This window comes from Leptodactylus fuscus, chromosome 5, assembly GCF_031893055.1.
Source record: "Leptodactylus fuscus isolate aLepFus1 chromosome 5, aLepFus1.hap2, whole genome shotgun sequence".
Lineage (NCBI taxonomy): Eukaryota > Metazoa > Chordata > Amphibia > Anura > Leptodactylidae > Leptodactylus > Leptodactylus fuscus.
The window spans coordinates 53186315-53206926 of record NC_134269.1 but is presented as its reverse complement, the minus strand read 5'-3'; the positions used below and the strand labels follow the sequence as shown (position 1 = coordinate 53206926).

The 20612-nt window shown below is 41.5% G+C and overlaps 1 protein-coding gene across 2 annotated transcripts in view; it reads right to left on the bottom strand.

Moving 5' to 3' along the window:
* PCSK6 (proprotein convertase subtilisin/kexin type 6) overlaps nt 1-20612 on the bottom strand; it is a 142506-nt gene that overhangs the window by 84534 nt on the left and 37360 nt on the right. For both annotated transcript variants that reach the window (XM_075273143.1, XM_075273144.1), the window contains exons 3-6: nt 5946-6056; nt 3302-3445; nt 2351-2427; nt 1206-1294 (exon numbers count right to left, since the gene is read on the bottom strand). In XM_075273143.1, coding sequence (XP_075129244.1) covers nt 1206-1294; nt 2351-2427; nt 3302-3445; nt 5946-6056 — 421 coding nt within the window. The remainder of the gene's footprint in view (nt 1-1205; nt 1295-2350; nt 2428-3301; nt 3446-5945; nt 6057-20612) is intronic.

Genomic DNA, 20612 nt, shown 5'->3' with positions numbered 1-20612 from the left:
AGCACAATACACAGCAACCCAACCAAGTGTGACTAATGATTGCTTTCCCCTGGTACACGTTCCAGCTCATTGCCCAGAAGCAGGTGACGCACAATATAGACATCTACAGCTGTGTGTCCTCACACTCAAGGCATCAGAGGAACAATTCACAACCCCGTGAATAGACTTATTTATATACAAACACTACAGCACAACAAGCATTGAGCAACATTTATACCAAGTCACTATTCTCTGGAGCATGGAAACAGGAGCAGGAATTTTGGCAGCGAGACGCACTATCACAATTAAGGGGCACTTAGTCTGAAACAAACACTGAAAAAAAATAAAGACATATTAGGAGGTTTCGTGCCTGTGATGTCAAGTGAAATGACATGTTCTTCCAGTATCCAACACAGCTGTTAAGCTTCACCACCAGCATTCAAAGAAGATGGGAACCAAATACAAAAACTATTCTGACCCAACCAATATGAAGCTGCAACAAGGCCCCACCATCTACCATGGCAATTTAGAATTAGAGTAAATGCAAACAAAGAGTTAAAATCCAACAGCAGCAGTATAAAAAGAAAATACATGTACAAGTTACATGCAAGTCAATTGTAAGGTAAAGGGAATGTCCAGAATTTGGAGCAATCTGTGGATATAGAAGGAAAAAAAGAAATAGGCATAATCACCTGCCTCTGGCACGCCATTGCCCTCTCCAAGTCCCCTTTCAATCAAGTTCCGAAAGACATAAGGCTCACATGAACACTGAGGCCAATCACATGTCACAGATTCCTTGTCAACAACTGCTAAGGCCACAGACTGGTCTCAGCGATCACGTGAGCCTCAGATTCCAGCACCCACCCTGGCCTCCCCATGGCTTGTTCCAAATCCTGGACAACCCTTTGATGCACTAGTGATATAATATTATGGGCCAGTTCACACGGAGTTTACAGGCGCGGATTATGGCACGTATACACGTCAGAATGTGCGCGCTCAAAACAGATCCCATTCATTTCAATGGGTTGTTACGGGTGTATAACGCGCGTAACTTTGCACCCGTAATGACCCATTGAAATTAATGGGATCTGTTTTGAGCGCGCACATTCTGACATGTGTATACGTGCCAGAATGCGTGCCCGTAAACTCAGTGTGAACTGGCCCTTTAAACACAAAAATAGGAAATGTGCCGATATACTTCAATAGTGTGCATAAATGCAACTTACCGCCAATCCTTGCATTATATGCAATGCCCACAATACAGTAAGAGTTATTTGCAGATGCTGCCACTTCACCAGCACAGCGAGTGCCATGCCTAGAAAATAGGGTAAGAAATAGAAAATTATATATATCCATTTCTTCAGCTCCTCCTGCTCCATAACAGTGGTAAATAATACAGCATCTTCCATGGGGCAGATTCCCTTTATTGTAGCTATAAAGTAGACGCCTGCGTCTGATCTACGCCATGTTAGCCAGACCCCGCATTGGTAAATTCTAGTAGTTGTTTGGATAGCGGGGACTGAGCAGTGCTATAAACAATATAAAAGATAAAATACATGCAGACAGTTTAGCATATGGTTCATTTTCAAAATGTAATGTGCAAAACTTCACACCAGCGGAGCCGACTTTTCAGTTTGCAATGTTTGCAATTACCTTTTTGTGCCCATCACAGCTTTCTGAAGCGAGTAAATCACTTCTAAGCCGCATGGCTAATCAGAAAAAATAGACTTCTGCTATTAACCTTGTGATAGCCACAACAGCAAACTTGTACAATCTGAATCAATGCGCTGTCAGCGACGCCAGCAAAAAGCTGGATTCACACGCAGTGTTTTTCGTGGCATTTTCAAGACTCGTGGAAGCATAGAATAATGTTGTAAGAACTTGGCACTTTTGTTGCACTTTTTTGGCTTCTATTAGTCTTTTTTGGGTATTTTTTTTTTTTTTTGGGGGGGGGCATTCACACTACGTATACGGCAGCTTATTCTGAACATAAAACACGTTCAGAATCAGCGGCGTATAAAGCAGTTCCATTCATTTCTATGGGAGCCGGCATACGAGCACTCCCCATAGAAATGAATGGGCTGCTCTGCTCATGCCGAGCCGTACACGCCAGCACATCCCATTCACTTCAATGGGACTGCTCGTACTGAAAAAAGCAGCCCATTCATTTCTATGGGGAGCGCTCGTATGCCAGCTTCCATAGAAATGAATGGAACTGTTTTATACACCGCTGATTCTGAACGTGTTTTACGTTCAGAATAAGCTGCCGTATACGTAGTGTGAATGCACCCTAACACTGTAAAAAATGAAGTGTGACAGATCACTAACATGTTACTTTACTATAACCAGAATACAGGAGTACTGTACGCACTTATTTTCATTGCTGGCATCATATCTTGGACTTGGGTCCTGATCATCTCCATTCACATCATGGCTTGCAAATGGATCCTAGAATAAGGCATAAGACTATTAGAACATAAACCTTTCAGTGTGCATGAGACCTTAATGTGAGTCCTATACAGAATTAGATGCTCATTGAATTAGATCACATGCCATATTACAGAGGATCTCCGCTCTAGAAGTGGTTTTGTGCACAAAGGCACAATAAGGCGACAGTAGGGTCACAGTGCATACAGCTTCACCGACTAAAGGGAAAACATTACACAAAAACTAATCCTTCCTAACCAAAACTTAAATAGGTTGTCCAAGACCCCATGTGTTTTGGATACTGATCTATCAACAGAAGGATAAGGCTGCCAGAAAGCTGTATGGCCAGAAGTAGGTCTGCCACTATTCATGAAGAAACTGGACTCTGTGCTCAGCATAGGGGAGGCCTCCCAATACTTTAGGTTGTGTCGGGGATGGTTCATGTGCATGGCTTATATAAAAAAGCCCATGAAGACAGCACAGCGAGGAATCTCCCGCCCTCCCTCCAAATTTTGCAGAAAATCATTGATGTGTTGAGTCACAATTTGGAGGGAGAGGGGGTGGAGTGAAATTTTGGGTTAAAAAGCAACCGATTTGGTCTACCGGGAAGGTCACGGCAGCGTAGCCAGAGGTCCTTGAAGTTGGGGACGAAGGATGTGGATGTTTGGTTGGGGAAGAAGGGGGGGCTGATACGGCTCTGGACTCCCAAAAGGAATAGCACAGCTATGTGTCGATTGTAGTCTGGCCCGAGATTGTCGGATCTTTTAAGATATACTGTAGATCCTTTCACCCTGGAGGGGGGATTTGGAGCCTCCATTCAGAGCTTTCAGTATATTTTCCCACACAAGGCTCTAAGGCAATGGCTGTACATACAGTAACATGCCGATATACTTACATAATTGTGAATAAGATCTGGGTGATTTTTCTCCACTCCATCATCCAAGATACTCACAACCACATTTTTACCAGTGTAGCCTCTCTGCCAAGCAGCCATAACATTCATTTCTGACCGGCATCGACTGCTCTTATCACTACAGTGCTGAAAAATGAACAAATAATAAGACAGATCACAAGTCACTAGTGGTATGAATGAACTATGCAATGCAATTTTCATACAAACTAATGATAAATACATGGTAAGGGCGGGTTCACATCTGCGCCCGGTCTCTGCTTTGTGGGTTTCCGTCTTCTGCTGAAGACTTGGTCTTTGAGAGAAGGACTCAAACAATTTACCCCAAGCAGAGCTCAGGCAATGTAACTGCAGATGGAGCCCGTACTGTAATTCTTCTCCTGTGGCTGCAGACGACCCCAGTGGAGAGGGGTAATGTGGACTTTTGTTCACGATAACCTTATTAACCAAAAAGTATTCTTGTACTCCATGCGCAAAAATAAGCCTCAGATTGACTTCAATGGGTTCCGTTTTCCACGCGGAACCCACTGAAATCAATGGGAGGCTTATTTTTTGTGCAGATTCTGACACTAGTTTCACATCAGAATCCACGCCAAATACCTCCGTGTGAATGGACCCTTAGGGAGATAGCATACACAGCGGTTAACATACAGTCACTGGCTGCAATGGGTATGCAGAGTTTTGACAATACACAGTTATCCACAAACCAGCCAATGTGTGTACTGTTAGTGTGTCACATATGCTTTTTCTTTGGAATGATTATATGAGCATTTCCTCTTTTCACAGCTCTATTCCTAGTTCAGCAGTTTATCATCTCCATGACAATGTTATCTAACCCATCAATGCCAAATTCAGTGCTGACTGCGCTAAGTGATTTCTTGGCTGAAAAAAATAAAATTAGTAGAGATGAGCAAGTAGTATTCGATCGAAAACCTCCCCACCATAGGTATGCGTGTAAGCGGCCGAACACCAAGGGGTTAAGTGCATCGAATATTCAATGCATTTAACCCCTTGGTGTTCGGCCGCTTACATGCATACCTATGGCAGGGAGGTATTCCATCGAATACTACTCGCTCATCTCTAAAAATTGGCATTGCTACACACGTAAGACTCATACTATGACATTAACAAAAAATACCCCAAAACACTAAAATGGTAGAAAATGTGCCATTTTGTGTGTACCCTGCAGTGGTTGTTAAAATGTTATGGCTGTTGAATGTGTTTAATGTGTGAAAGTAGTAAAATAAACTATACAAGGTCAGGGTTACACTTCAACTTTTTTCAGGACTATTAATTTTAAAGCATACCTTCAATTATAGTATAAAGCTACTTTTCAGAAACTAATAGTACAAATGAATATAAGAAAGTTTGTAATATATCTTATTTAAGGAAAATGTTTCCTATTCCATTTATCAAATTTAGTTACTTTTTTATATGAGTCTATGGAGAGGGGAGGGGGGAGGAAAGGCTGCTGGAAAAGGCATCCAAATAACTGCAGCTGCTACACTCTATTTTGTGAATCACAGGACTCTTAACACTTATCACAGGCTAACAATGCATAGAATGATGTAATAAATCAAGTGACAGCTTCCTCCTTCCCCTCCCATCTCCATAGAGTCATGTGTGAGCAGAATATGGAGACTTGATCTATTTATATAACAAGATACATTACAAAGTTTCTTATATTCTCCTGTTCCCATTCTTTTATTAAAGGATGTTTCAGAATTGAAGGTATGCTAACTATTTAGCTCAAAGTCTTAAAGCTTCAATGAAGAAAAGATTTAAAAATTATAAGCCAAGGGAATTTATTAGTTCTTAAGGCTACAATACTAATATTATTAAGGGATTAAAATACTTAAAGGGATTCTATTAGAATCCTTTTTGAACTAAGAACATGTCGGAATAGCCTGAAGAAAGGCTATTCTTCTTCTGCTGCGCATGTCCGTCGGCCATTTTCCTGTAGCCAAACAGACGCTCGTGTTAGAGCATTCGGGTGAAGACGTGGCCGATGATGCGACTGGGAGAAGATTGAGGTGTCGCTGGAGAGTCTTTGGACAGCACAGGGGACACCCCCTGTGCTTTCTGAAAACTCATTTACAAAAGGAAGAAATAAGAAATTTCTCAGGAACGGCGGCGCGGATCAGAATAATAAATGTAGGAGAAGAATGGCCTTTCTTAAGGTTATTCCGACGTGTTCTTAGTTCAGAATGATAGAATCCCTTTAAGTCAACAAAAGTTGCGTGCCAGATATATTTCCGAAAATTCGTAAACTACAATTAAAAAAAAAGAGCGACATTTTCAGAAGGCATTTTTACGTTCAATGATGGCAAGGGGGTAGTGATAAATAAATGACCACTACAGAAGTTTTCAATCTCTTCCACCTCCCATAGCTAGTCGGGGTCTGAATGCTAAGCATTACGTAGTCAGTCTATGAAGGTCTCTCACTTTGGTCCCACCGTAAGGAAACACTAATACATCAATGGGCTTCAAACGATCTCTAAAAGTCGATAGAGCACAAATGACAAGACGTTCATTTATTTCCATGTTAAGACTCTTGTGGGGTTCATCTGGCACCCAGCAGTGTGGACAGCAGGATACTAGAATTATTGCATTGAGCAGCAGCACTTACCAGATACCACATGTTAGACCAGATGGGGTCATTAAAGTATAAAAGGTTAGGGTCTGCCCGAATGTGCCGTTTAACCCTTTTCTTTATCTGCTGCTGCTGCACCCACTCGACCTGCATGGAAAAGCAAAGTAGATGTGATATGTTATTTATCCCAAGTCAATACATTTTCAGTGCACTATAACCGATCCATCATGGCAGTACTTCTATGACGGTATCTATCAAGGAAAAAAAAAACAATTATTTTTTTCCTGTTTCAATTACTGTTCAGTCTCTGCAGAAAAACAATTGAGCTTTATTCCATGTTTAAACTCAATAAACAGGACCTAAGGGAATGGGTGACATGCTGAGAATATAATGAGCACTTTTTCCCCTACAGGTCTCGGAAAACACTGAAAATCATCAAAATTTATGTTGCTTTGTTGGGTATGACGTTCTAGCCAATACTGAACCATCAGACTGAGCAGCCGACATCTATATAAAAACAGAAAATCTATTGATTATAAAGCAAATGAGCAAAAACTCCTTTGTAACAAAAACACTGGAGCATACAAACCAATCCGCTCCATGTCAAATATTACAAAGATGGTTCTTCTCAGCGCCAACATTCTAAGATTATAATCACTGGGCTAAGGTTCAAGAAAAAAAAAACCTACCTAAACATTGCTAACTAAAAGCAGCTTCTAAAACACTCAGTAACCTTAATAGCTGCACAGAAACAAGATAAAAATAGAGCAAAATCTATTTTTTTGCAATGTTCCTGTGATGTCCACCCACATGTCTCACAAGGCCAGCGGTAAGCACAGCAAGAAATTGCTTGCAGATTTAAGCAATGGGTGGTGCCAAGGGAAGCGTCATGACTACCGGCAGAAGAAGAAGAAAATTAACATATAACTCTGCCGTCCAAATGCTATATTAAGTAATCTTTAATTCTCACACCACAGTGTGAAGCCGACGCGAGAGGAGCCAATTTAAAAAGTGAAAAACTTGGTGTAGGTGTTTTACAGTGGGTTCTATGGAATGTATTGGAAAGGGTTAACTTGGCTTCTTGAAGCTTCTTCTATTTCAATTCTAGCTTTGTACCATGTAGCGCAGGCAGGGCTATGGAGTGGGTAGGCCAAACTACTGAATCTGACTCCTGTGTTTCCAACTCTGACTCCTACATAAATGGATGACAGTCTTGGTCAGTCAGAAGCAATATAGAGTCTATGAAATTAAATATGTAACAAGCTATGAATCTGATTATAAAATATTAAAAATGGTAAAATAAGTTTAGATTAAAAGCAGCCATTATTTTATTGTGTATTTTCTATAGCACCAAGATATTCCGCAGGTCTTTACAGACATTGTCAGTCACTGTTCCATAAAGGGCTCACAATCTAGATTCCTTATCAGTACATCTTTAGACAGCGGGAGGAAACCAGAGATCCCAAAGGAAACCCCACACACACTCCTTACAGATGTGGTCCATGGTTACAAGGTTACAGTGCAAACCACTGAACCACCACGCTGCCAACCATTTTCTTTTGAAGTCAAAGTTGACGTCCCGACTCCAGCTCCACCATCCTGTCAGGTCACATTCTAGGCCACTGACCATAAGACTTATATAAGGCTACAAAGGTTTAGCCCACATCATACTAGCAAGGCCATGGGACCTTAGACATCTACTTGGTTTGCTATCATCTTTTACTTGCCTGCATATAATGGGGTGACAGAGCACATACTAATTGAGTTGTAAGAAATTGCTTCTTCTCTTTTACTTGCTTAATGTTCTTGCTTATTATCTTTACTTTATCACTTACTCTGTGGTGTATGGCATTCTTTAGTCTTACTATGCTCAGAACCATAAAATGTAAGTTGTAAATTCCAAATGGTTCCACCTGCCCCTAGCCTGTCGCTGCCACCTAATTGGAAAAAAACAAAGTACCCTGCTATCAGTTCTCATTGCCCAGAACAGTAACATGAAATCCCAACAGGCTCCTTGACTAGAAACTGACCAATGAATTGTTGACGTTTTTGCTTTTTTCCCCCAAAAGTAGCCAGGAACGGGCATGAGAGTCATCTTGGTAGATCCCCGCCAGCAACATCCTATCCAGCTTAGACAGCAAGTGGCATGATTTGGGTAGCTGCATCATGCATATGTATTAATGCTCAAATGGTGTTGGCCCAAGCGCTGCTTAAGCTTTTAGAAAAGGTCTCAACAATTTACCTAAAGCAGAGCTCTGGCAATGTAGTGACAAGATGGATCTTTACCACTATCTACAGTCCAGCTCAGACCTTCTGACAGGTCTCTCACCATAAACCAAAAGGGAGAGACCTGTCAATCAAGTCAAGCTAGGCTCAACTAAAATGGTTTTCTCTAAGACCCCCCAGAAATGTATAGTAGAACATAGTGGTTTGTAATAAGCAATGCACTGAGAAGAGCGAAATCTGTGACAATTCCACAAAGAGATCACCAAACCTTGTACCATTTGCAATGGAAGTGTTGCAGCTTTTCAATACCATATATATATATACTAGAGGGAGGACCCGGCTTCGCACGGGTATATTACAATTTATGTTTGTGTAGTGGCCCCATAAGAATTGTCCAATTTTGCACTGGTGTATATTGTATGTGGTTTGTGTGTATGTCCATAAGCGTCATGTGATTATGTGTATCTCATTTTGTATATCAGTGAAAAGCCTGTCATTAGTTGTTATGGATACCTGGAGTAAAGCTGTATCTAATCCTTCCCCGTGTAGTACTGTGTTTAGATGCAAGTGTCTAATTCTTGTTGGTGTGGTACTTTGTGCAGATGCACATATCTAATCCTCCCCATGTGATATTGTGTGAAGAGGCGCGTATCTAATCCTCCAGTAAGTGAAACTGTGTGCAGATGCGCGTATCTAATGACTCTGGCGTGTGGTACTGTGTGCAGATGCGCATATCTAATCCTCCCCCATGTGGAACTGTGTGCTGAGACGCGTATCTAATTCTCTGGCATGTGGTACTGTATGCAGAGGCCTGTATCTAATCCTCACGTGTGGTACTGTGTTCAGATGCACGTATCTAATCCTCCCCTGTGTGGTATTGTGTGAAGAGGTGCGTATCTAATCCTCCCCCGTGTGATACTGTGTGCTGAGACGCGTATCTAATTCTCTGGCTTGTGGTACTGTGTGCAGAGGCATGTATCTAATCCTCCAAAGTGTGATACTGTGTGCACACACGTATCTAATCCTCCCCTGTGTGGTACTGTGTGAAGAGTTGCATATCTAATCCTACTGCATGTGGTACTGTGTGCAGACGCGTGTATCTAATTCTATGGCGTGTACAACTGTGTGCAGACGCGCGTATCTAATCCTCTGGAGTGTGGAACTGTGTGTAGACGTGTGTATCTAATCCTACGGCATATGGTACTCTGTGCAGACGTGTGTATCTAATCCTATGGCATGTACAACTGTGTGCAGACGCGCGTATCTAATCCTCTGGAGTGTGGAACTGTGTGTAGACGCACGTATCTAATTCTACGGCATGTGGTACTGTGTGCAGACGCACGTATCTAATCCTCTGGAGTGTGGTACTGTGTGTAGATGCGCGTAACTAATCCTATGGCATGTGGTACTGTGTGCAGACGCGTGTATCTAATCCTATGGCATGTACAACTGTGTGAAGACACATATATCTAATCCTCCCCTGTGTGGTATTGTGTGAAGAGGTGCGTATCTAATCCTACAGTGTGTGGAACTGTGTGTAGAAGCATGTATCCAATCCCCCGGCATGTGGTACTGTGTGCAGACGTGCGTATATAATCCTATGGCATGTGGTACTGTGTGTAGACGCGCGTATCTAATCCTCCCCCATGTGGTACTGTGTGCTGAGACGTGTATCTAATTCTCTGGCTTGTGGTACTGTGTGCAGAGGCATGTATCTAATCCTCCAAAGTGTGGTACTGTGTGCACACACACATATCTAATCCTCCCCTGTGTGGTATTGTGTGAAGAGGCGCGTATCTAATCCTTCAGCGTGTGGAACTGTGTGTAGACGCGCGTATCTAATCCTATTGCATGTGGTACTGTGTGAAGACGCGTGTATCTAATTCTATGGCGTGTACAACTGTGTGAAGACACGTGTATCTAATCCTCCCCTGTGTGGTATTGTGTGAAGAGGTGCGTATCTAATCCTACAGTGTGTGGAACTGTGTTTAGACGCATGTATCCAATCCCCCAGCATGTGGTACTGTGTACAGACGCGCGTATCTAATCCTCTGGAGTGTGGAACTGTGTGTAGACACGTGTATCTAATCCTAAGGCATGTGGTACTCTGTGCAGATGCATGTATCTAATCCTATGGCATGTACAAATGTGTGCAGACGCGCGTATCTAATCCTCTGGAGTGTGGAACTGTGTGTAGACGCCTGTATCTAATCATTCGGTATGTGGAACCGTGTGCAGATGTACGTATCAAATCCTTCAGTGTGTGGAACTGTGTGCAGAAGTGCGTATTTAATCCTCTGGTTTGTGGAACTATGTGTAGACGCGTGTATCTAATCCTACTGCATGTGGTACTGTGTGCAGACACGTGTATCTAATCCTATGGTGTGTACAACTGTGTGCAGATGCGCGTATCTAATCCTCTGGAGTGTGGAACTATGTGTAGACGTGTGTATCTAAACCTACGGCATGTGGTACTCTGTGCAGACGCGTGTATCTAATCCTATGGTGTGTACAAATGTGTGCAGATGCGCGTATCTAATCCTCTGGAGTGTGGAACTGTGTGTAGACGCCTGTATCTAATCCTTCGGCATGTGGAACCGTGTGCAGATGCACGTATCAAATCCTTCAGTGTGTGGAACTGTGTGCAGAAGTGCGTATTTAATCCTCTGGTTTGTGGGACTGTGTGCGTGTGTATCCAATCCTCTGTTGTGTGATACTGTGTGCTGATCTGTGTATCTAATCCTGTGATGCGTGTATCTCAGTTTGGATATCAGTGTTGTATTGTGCATGTGGAGTGACCGTGTGTATTGCAGTTGGAATATGAGTGAAAGTCTTGCAGGTTTGTATTGGCTAAGAGGGGGCACTGTGTTTGGAATGCTGTATCTCAGCAACGGTGCGTCCGAGCGAGTTGGAGTCTCGTCTTAAACCTTCCCGGATACCTGAAGTATCTCTGTACCAAATTTGGTGAAGATCGGTCCAGTCGTTTGGTTCGCATTAGAGCACAGACAGACAGAAATTCATTTTTATAGTATAGGGAGATATATATATATATATATATATATATATATATATATATATATATATATATATATATATATATATATCTGCAGAGCGTATAAGAAAACCCAAGAAATTGCACTTATGTCATAGGTAGTCTGTTATACGTGTAAAGATCAGGATCAGAACAGAAGCAGAATGGATAGTTCTCGTACAATACCAGTTTTTTATGGAAAATTCAGAGTAGCAGGATGATACAACCTGTTGAACGACCAGCTAGTTTCCTAACAAGTAATCTCGGGACTTTCAGACAAGACAGATTTAATTTCACATTTGTAACTCAGGCTTGCCACATGAATGTATCACCGTTTAGAAAATTAGCATTTTAATTGCAGTAGAATGCTGCCGTGCCCATACAGAATTACAAGCAATACCGCCAGTAGAGAATTGCCACTGACTACAAAGTATTCACAAGAACCTATTTGCAATGGTGACCAACGCATATGCAGAAATAGATGGCATCATAAAGGAGAGGGCCATTACAGAACCAAATGTTTCAACCATACTTTATTAGTACCCTGGAATAAGCAGGACAGGATTTGGGGATAGCACGCTTTAATACCAGGCAGAAGAAACAGTTACAGGGAGTCTGGCTGTCAGATGAATTTGAGACAATAAACCACCAGCAAGCACAGTGAAGCAAAAGTGTACCGTCCTGGATTCAGTGCCAGGAGAGCGAGAACATCAGACTCATCCATTGGTTAAGTATTTTGTTTAAGCAGTTCAGCCATTCCAAATGTATAAGCTATTTGATGCAAATTAATATATACAAGCCAAGTGGGCAGTAACACTGTGGTTTTTCTTGGGATGGGGTCTGTGTGTGCTATAAGTCATGCATTGTCACCGCCCACTTGGCTAATATACCTTAATTTTCATATGTTTGGAATGGCTGAATGGATTTGGATGCCAAACAGAATACCCAAACTGCTCAGGGTGATAAATGTCAGCTGTTGTCACTGGGCTTTATACAACGGTGACCGGTCCTCTTTTAATACAAAAAACACCCCCCGACATGGACAAGCTTACTACATATTACAGTGGTGACTGGGACAACAGCCCAAATGGACATGCTAGTGATTTGCTCACCAGACAGGTTCCCTTTATCTCCCTTAAATAGGCCCTTTCATATGGAAAGTCAAACTAGGAAATGGAAAAACATTTAAGATATCTGCATCATGGGTCAGAACAAAGGGCAACCTAGGACTCAAGAAGTAGCCGTACAGATACCCCCTTCCTAAACCTCATTCTCCATGGTATATGTGGGTCACTTTCCCCATCATATTTTAATCCCTTGTGGTTTAGTAATCCATACATTATCTTTATCCTATATTTACTTTAATATAAATCGCCTCTTCATGCATGGATTTCTTCCCATGGGCCTAAGATTGACTTGCAGCTAGAACCAATAATGAGACAGGAGGAAGGGGGATAACCTGGTCCTGGAACTTAAGGAGGCCCCAAATAAAATATACCACAATGGTAAAAGGTATGTAGGGGTCCATTAACTGATTTTGCAGTGGGGCCTAGTAGCTTAACGTTACTCCTCTGACCAGACGCGTGTCTCAGACTACCTGCAGGCACTATTGTTAGACTCTAGTCACAGATTGCAGATCTGACCTCATGGTATGGCGGTAAAAAACAGCAATGAGGAATTAGCAGGTAAACATCCACAGTATCAACCGACTTACATATTCTGGAGCCTTTGACCAGACGGCCATTTTAACTATCAATTAATACTGACATTGTAAGAACAACAAGAGCGAAAATCTTAAGCATTCACTTTATTGGTCTGGGGTATTACATCACATTGAGACATCGGATGATGAGAAAACTCATATGGTAGTGACCATGTTCCAGGAATTTAGAATATTCGCAGAAAACATGACTCATGTTAAGAAGCTGTCACTTCATGTCCAGAAATAGCCTTATTAAAATATGGAAAAGCTGATACGCAGGCAAAACGCCTGAAAAACAGCAGACCTCCTACTTAGAAAGGCAATGCAATGTGGGAAATAATACTTAAAGATTACAGAATCCCTCATTAGTACCCTGGCAGACACCAACTTCAATAAATCTAACTTTGTCAGTTCATGACCCCAACTCAAACATTTCCAGTGTTGGGGATCCTGAATGCAGTTGGATCATAAAAAGTTATTGACTTTGGTGTTCAAATCAAACGATATTACACAATTATGAATTATATAATTAATTGGATGTTTAGTTTGTTGCATATTTGCTTTCATAGAAATTCAATCACTAGCTCAGAGTCGGAGCAAAGAGATGGAAGGGACAAAAAGATAAATTATAGTCACAATTACGGGGATCCCATAAAAAAGCAGTTCACCCATAATGCAAATGTAAAACCGCACCATTGTAAAACTTCTTAAAATTTTCCATTTGGGTAATTGGTTCTTGAACATCCCGAGCAACAGGCAGAAAGCATCACAGCCTGCCCACGAGCACGGCCTCCTCTCATATCAATATTTAGGTCCTGATTTCATCTACTCAACCCCTGGTATCTAGAATATTGAAGCATCCCAGGACTCGGCTCATCCCCATCAATTATTAATAGCCATTTAATGCCTTGCAAGAAACAAGACCCTGAGAGCTTGTCGGAGCCTTGAGCAAAGTCTTGCTCATCTCTTGATAAATTCTCTGAGGAGATGAGAGGATGAGCATTAGAAAACATGTCTACAACGCCCTGCAGCTGCTCAGCCTGATGTGACACACATGGGTGAGGGAAATGACAGATGGCTCCATGAATGGATACCTGACAGCACATGCATTGCATTACCAAGTACAGGCCCATGGAGTGATGAGGGTCGGAGAGGAGTGAAGATATAGCTGCGAACAAACCAAAAGGCAGTCGATGGCAATTTATGAGTTTTGTTTACAAAAACTATAACATATTGCTCATTGTGAGACATTGAATAAACCATAATGCAACAATTTCAAGCACCCAGGAAGACCTAAAGCAGTCATACATGTTAGATGAATGTTGGCCAACCCCACCAAGGGACTAAGTGGCTGACCATGTAATGTATTGTGGTGTTCTGACTCTGAACTTTCCCCCACTCTCGGCAGATGTTGAGGAAATAGGGAGAGCTGTTGGATTTCTACATGACCTATCCATTTGTTCTTATGGAAGATGAGCTTTCCGTTCTTGTTCTGCTTTTCTATTGGAGAACATATGCCGGATGTGTAGGTGTAGAGTATTGGTGGGGGCCATGGGTGTAGCTATCGAGTTAGCAGACTGAGCACCTGCTATATGTCCCAACAACAAAGATGGCCTATTACCACAGAGATCTATGGTGCAATTAGTGATAACTATGGAAGATGGAAGGAGATGTAAGAGTTCCTCCATTACTTTACTGGGGAATGATAATGCCTGCATGTGATGTAATTGTAATTACATCCTTCACATGTTGTGATGTCATAGCGTACAGAGTGATTTTTGTGTGTGTGTGTGTGTGTGTGCGCATTATCCCGCTGCTGTAACAGCACCATATGCATTAGCTCGCTGCTGTAACAGAACTGTGTGCATTATCCCAGTACTGTGACATCACCGTGTGCATTATCCCAGTACTGTGACATCACCGTGTGCATTATCCCGCTAATGTGACAGCTCCATTTGCATTATCCCAGTACTGTGACATCACCGTATGCATTATACCAGTACTGTGACATGACCGTATGCATTATCCCAGTACTGTGACATGACCATATGCATTATCCAGGCCTGTGACATCACCGTGTACATTATCCCAGTACTGTGACATCACCGTGTGCATCATACCAGTACTGTGACATCACTGTGTGCATTATCCCAGTACTGTGACAGCACCGTATGCATTATACCAGTACTGTGACATCACCGTGTGCATTATCCCAGTACTGTGACAGCACCGTGTGCATTATACCAGTACTGTGACATCACCGTGTGCATTATCCCAGTACTGTGACATCACTATGTGCATTATCCCAGTACTGTGACAGCACCGTGTGCATTATACCAGTACTGTGACAGCACCGTGTGCATTATACCAGTACTGTGACAGCACCGTGTGCATTATACCAGTACTGTGACAGCACCGTGTGCATTATACCAGTACTGTGACAGCACCGTGTGCATTATACCAGTACTGTGACAGCACCGTGTGCATTATACCAGTACTGTGACAGCACCGTGTGCATTATACCAGTACTGTGACAGCACCGTGTGCATTATACCAGTACTGTGACAGCACCGTGTGCATTATACCAGTACTGTGACAGAACCGTGTGCATTATTCCAGTACTGTGACAGCACTGTGTGAATTATTATCTCAGAGAAAAAAAGGTCAAAATAATCCTACATTTTTCAAGTTCTAAACTTGGTGTTCAAGATAATCATGGTAGAGTTGGGACTCCATTACAAGTTATGCTAAGGGGCCTCATCATTACTTGTTATGCTCCTTGTGGGGAATGTAGGTAACTGAGTCAACTGAATCTTGATGGGATTAAGCCATATAATATGCTGTGATATAGATTTACGAGCCATATGTATAGATTAGGACTTCTTCTTGATGTCTGTTACTCTTTTCTTTCTTGTTTTTCTTGATTTTATTGACCTGTTGCGCTATATATTTATGTGTGATTTGATCTGGTACAGATGACCTGCAAACAAAGGTCCGTTGGGACCCGAAACATTCAGGCATTTTTTCTGCTGATGTTGTATATGTATTTATCCATTTCTCTTGCAGTGTAAACAAGTCCTTTTACTCATCAATATGGTGTTTTGTACACATAAATTTTTGGTGTGCTGAAATATTACATAACCAACTGAATGTTGGTTGACAGTCAAGTTTATGGTCAACTTTACTCCTTTAACAGATAATTGTAAAGGAGACATTGAAGGTTGTCCTGTCTGAGCAACCCCCTTGTAAATTATGCCTCGATGGCCCCCACTGTCCTGGAATCACCTGTTCACACAGAGGGTTATAACAAAATACCACATACATAATGTTCCCAATTGGATGCTTACTATCATAGACTCACCGCAAAAACCTAATAGCCAGGGTTTAAGGAGATCTCCAAGAGTAAATAAAAGTACCTCCAATAACAAAGCACTAGGAAATGACAACACGTCTAGAGGACTGGTGTTTGCTCCATAAGCTCTGAGAACCCCTTTAACTATGGCCACAGAAAGGATCTTCCAGTAAATGACTCAAGTCAGGCAGCTCAGAAGGAGATTATAAAACTTTATACCCTTCTTAAGAACTAAATTGCAACATGTCTCAGTGGCCAGATGCCCAAATGTCTGCAAAACACACCCCATACAGGTAAAGTATCTACATATGAGTGCATGGAACATTTTAGCCCCTTCCTGCACAGCGTGAAAGCATGGAACACAAAGTTTTTCATACTTAAGTATTTTTTACCAATATGAAGTAGTAAAGATGATAAATTATGCGAGTTTACGATGGTAAGGATCTAACTGTAAAATAATTCACTGTGGGATGTGGTCAAACTGGAATTACAGCACGAGTGCTCAGGAGACAAGTATATAGCAGCTGGAAGCATGGATCAGAGAATCTCTAAGGGCTAGTTCACACGTGAACAAAAGGGGCGGATTTTGACAGCGGATTTTGCTTCAAAATCTGCCCCTTACAATGTTGGTCTATGGCAGACATGTCCTTTCTTCAGGCGGAAAACGCCTGAAGAAATCAATAGAATCAATAGAAGTGAATGGGAGTCGACAACCGCGCGGTAAAAACCACGCGTTTTTTTGTAAAAAAAAACGCGTAAAAAAAAAAAAACTTGCTGTGGTTTTTTTCAGTGCAAAAGAAGCTAGGCGGTTTTCACGTGTGAACTAGCCCTAAGGAATGTGTCCACCGGTTTGTGGAATCCATGTCAACAATATTTCAGGATATTATGACAGCAAAATTTGTTTCCATAATTCCATAGTCGACGGATATCCAATGATATTGGCAGTAGAGTGAAGGCTAGTGTGAGAAGGGATTGAGGCTAGTGTTTAACTTCTGTATATAGCACTGTGGGATCGGCAGGTGTTATATAAATAACAGTTCTGAAAACTATATACTCTCCAAAATTCAATGCGAGTTCCTTTACTTAAAACAATCTTTGAATATAGAACAATCCACATGTAGGTTAGCATTTTTTGGTACAAACACCTTCAGAGCATCAAACTGTTTATTTCACACCATTGAAATAGTAGTGTTGGAAAATACTTTGGGTGTAAGCCAAGGAACTTGTTAACACAACTCAAGGAACTTGCATTGAAATATGGAGATTGCAAAATATTCCTAACTATCTGGATCTAGGCTGGGAACCTAACTTTAGAACTACAAGGACCATGTATATAAGAATGGCATATGTTCTCTATTACTATATAAATAACATGGATATAAAGAAATGCAACCTTCTTATAGGCCATCTATTTTTTCTTCCTCTGGTCTCCATGTAAAGGCATGTCTTACTATCTGGATCTAGCTTGGGAACTGACTGCAACAACCCCATGTAGACAAGAATGGCATTTCTTCCCTATCGGGGCATTCACACTACCGTTGGTGTCCGATCAGGAGTGTCTGTGGCTATTGTCCGTACAAGATTTTAGCAACAGACACTAGCTAGTCCATTGGAAATTTTCCATTTCATTTTCCTTTTTGGGTTGTAGGTATTAACATGTCTGATTATCTCTCTTAGTAGATAGGCACTATTGTTATAGAGGAGTGAGCAGGCAGAGCAAGATATAAGGACAGACTTAGGGTGAAGAGTACAGGTCTTTATGTATACACTTCATTTCATCAGGGCATTTTCTGAGTACAAGAGAAGCAGCAAATACACAGATTCTCCTCTACTTACTGTGAGCAGTGTATGGGAGCTAGTCTGTACCCAACAGCTAAGCTAATCTACAGCATGTAGATGGGGAAAACTGCTATACATTGCAAATTATAAGCCACATAATGACCAGAAAGTATTTTAATTTACGTATTAAGTATTTAAGTATTTTCATGTACATACGCACCAGCTTATCCTGAAAAGTTAAATGAAATCGGTATGCTTTTAGATTTGCTATGAACTAAGCCCTGGACAAATACTAGACACAATCTACTATAATTTGGTGTATGCTAGTTTCCCAGATCCATAAAATTACTACAAGGTTCTAGGATTGTCACATATGTCAGGTGCTTGCTGTATATTTCAGTATAAAGCCAATTTACATGGAATTACTCTCAGATAGTCTACAAACCTTTCCCCAGAGCTGCCCCAGCTTGTTTGAGGTGTCATCTATACAACCCATTGGAGCTCTTCATTCAGCTCATGTCCTACAGTATAGTCACTTATTACATCATCTCAATCCTTGTGCTGCACCTATTATATGGAAATCACTACCTCAGACAATAAGAAAATTGCTTCTCAAGTTGCAAGTGTTGACCATACTTTGAATACTTCAAGCAGATAGATGATACATACTGACTAAAACCTTACTCCATGGTCATACACAATCAGACCCGGCCATCGATATCTTCAACCTGCTGTGGTTTTGACTTGTTACCAGGCGTGCGGAGTCTGAGTTGGGGTCAAATTGGGTGGTTTCAGATTTGGGGAAAAATAGTTACATACTGAGCCTCAAAATAAAATTAGTATTTTGAAATGATATACAATTTCTAATATTGTATAATTAATTACCTGCATTGTTTGTTGCTTGATGTAAAGATGTTGCTTGATGTAAAGATGGCGCCGCACTGAGTGGCTGCCTCGATACAGAGCTCCAAGCTGAGAGCAACCTTTATCTTCCTTTTTCACTCTTTTTGTCTGTATCTTCAAGAATCCTCTAACCAAGCAAACTAGCACTATGAATTAGTATAAATCAAATGGAACACCCTGTGGAGTATTTTTTTTTCCTTTTGTTTCTATTGTTAAGCATGGACAAGACTCAAGACTTGAATCAGCTGGAGTTTTCGTGTTTGCACATGTGCCATTTACCATCCCCCCAGGAGCTAAGGACAGCATGGACACCATGTGGCATGGAGAAGAAACCTACATAGAAGTGTGGACTACTTCTTTCAAGGAGATGATTTTTGGCGCCTATTGCTGATGTATGAAGATGCCTACAGCTGACTGGTATTTCTTTCTTTTACTGTGGACACGTGGGACTCTGTTACAGCCTGGGAACCTACCATCACCCACCTACCCCAGGAGTTTATGGAAGCTTGGCAAGAGAGCAGCACCATATATACCTGGATGGCTTCAGACTTCTTTCGGCAATAGAACACTGTGGTGAGAAGAAAGGAGGAGGGCTTGTGATGAAGGACATTTGGGGCATTTTTTGTGGTTAGTGGACAATAGTACTGATACAAGATACCGAACTATCAGCTGTGAGCAGGAGATCTCACTACCTACCAAAGGAACTACCACATGCTATCATGATAGCTGCATATGTCCCCCACCTCTGCAAACAAAACGTTTCTGCCTGTTATATCTATTATTGTGACCCCTCCTCGTGTCCTCCAACCACGGTCAGGCTGTATTATTAACATCACTCCGCACAGAGTACTAAATGATCCTGCAGTGTGTCTGTGTTTCTTTCTATTTAGTTGCTATGATTCCTAGGATTTCTCTATCTGCCATGAGCTTGTATGAGTTTTCTCTCTTGTTATATACTACTGTACCATCCATGAAACTGTATCACTGAAATTTCCCCATTGTGGGACTATTAAAGGATTATCTTATCTTATCTACTTTAATAGGCTTTTTAAAATTAGAGGATTTTTCCTGCGAGTCGGTGGTTTGGCCTACAGACTCCACAATTTATCAGTTTTGGCTTAGATATTGTCTGGGTGACTTGTTCTTGCAGCTTTATTTATATTCCTGTTGCCAGGACAAGGGGCTGGTCCCCGGAACAAAATTGGCACCATGTACCCATTGTGTCACTTCTCCCTTTCATTTAGTATGTAAGCTCTTATGGGCTGGGACCGCTCTCCTTTTGTCTCACATTGGCGCTATATAAATAGAGATTATTAAAAGATAAATGCTTTTCTACAACGGCTTGAGAACCACAAGGTCTTTCTAGGTGAGTTTTAGATTACATGGAAGAAATCATAAGCTGCGCCAGCCAGAAGAAAACACTAAGAACTTCACGCTTTGTTAATGAAGTCACAAACATTAAAGGAAAAAAGAAATAAGTCACCTGGGTCAAGTTCCACATTGTTTAGTCTAAAAATATTTCCAGGAAAGAGCAAGAGAACGTCGAAGAATAGTCGATGCGCGCAGAAAAGAGTAAACAGTATAAAACACTAGTAGTCCGAGATCTTCAGGGTTACCTAATGGGTTGGCGTTTTGTTTAATGTGCATTTCACTTGTGCCTGAAGTTCCAGCACAAAAAAAAAATCAATCTGTGTAGACGAGAATAATACA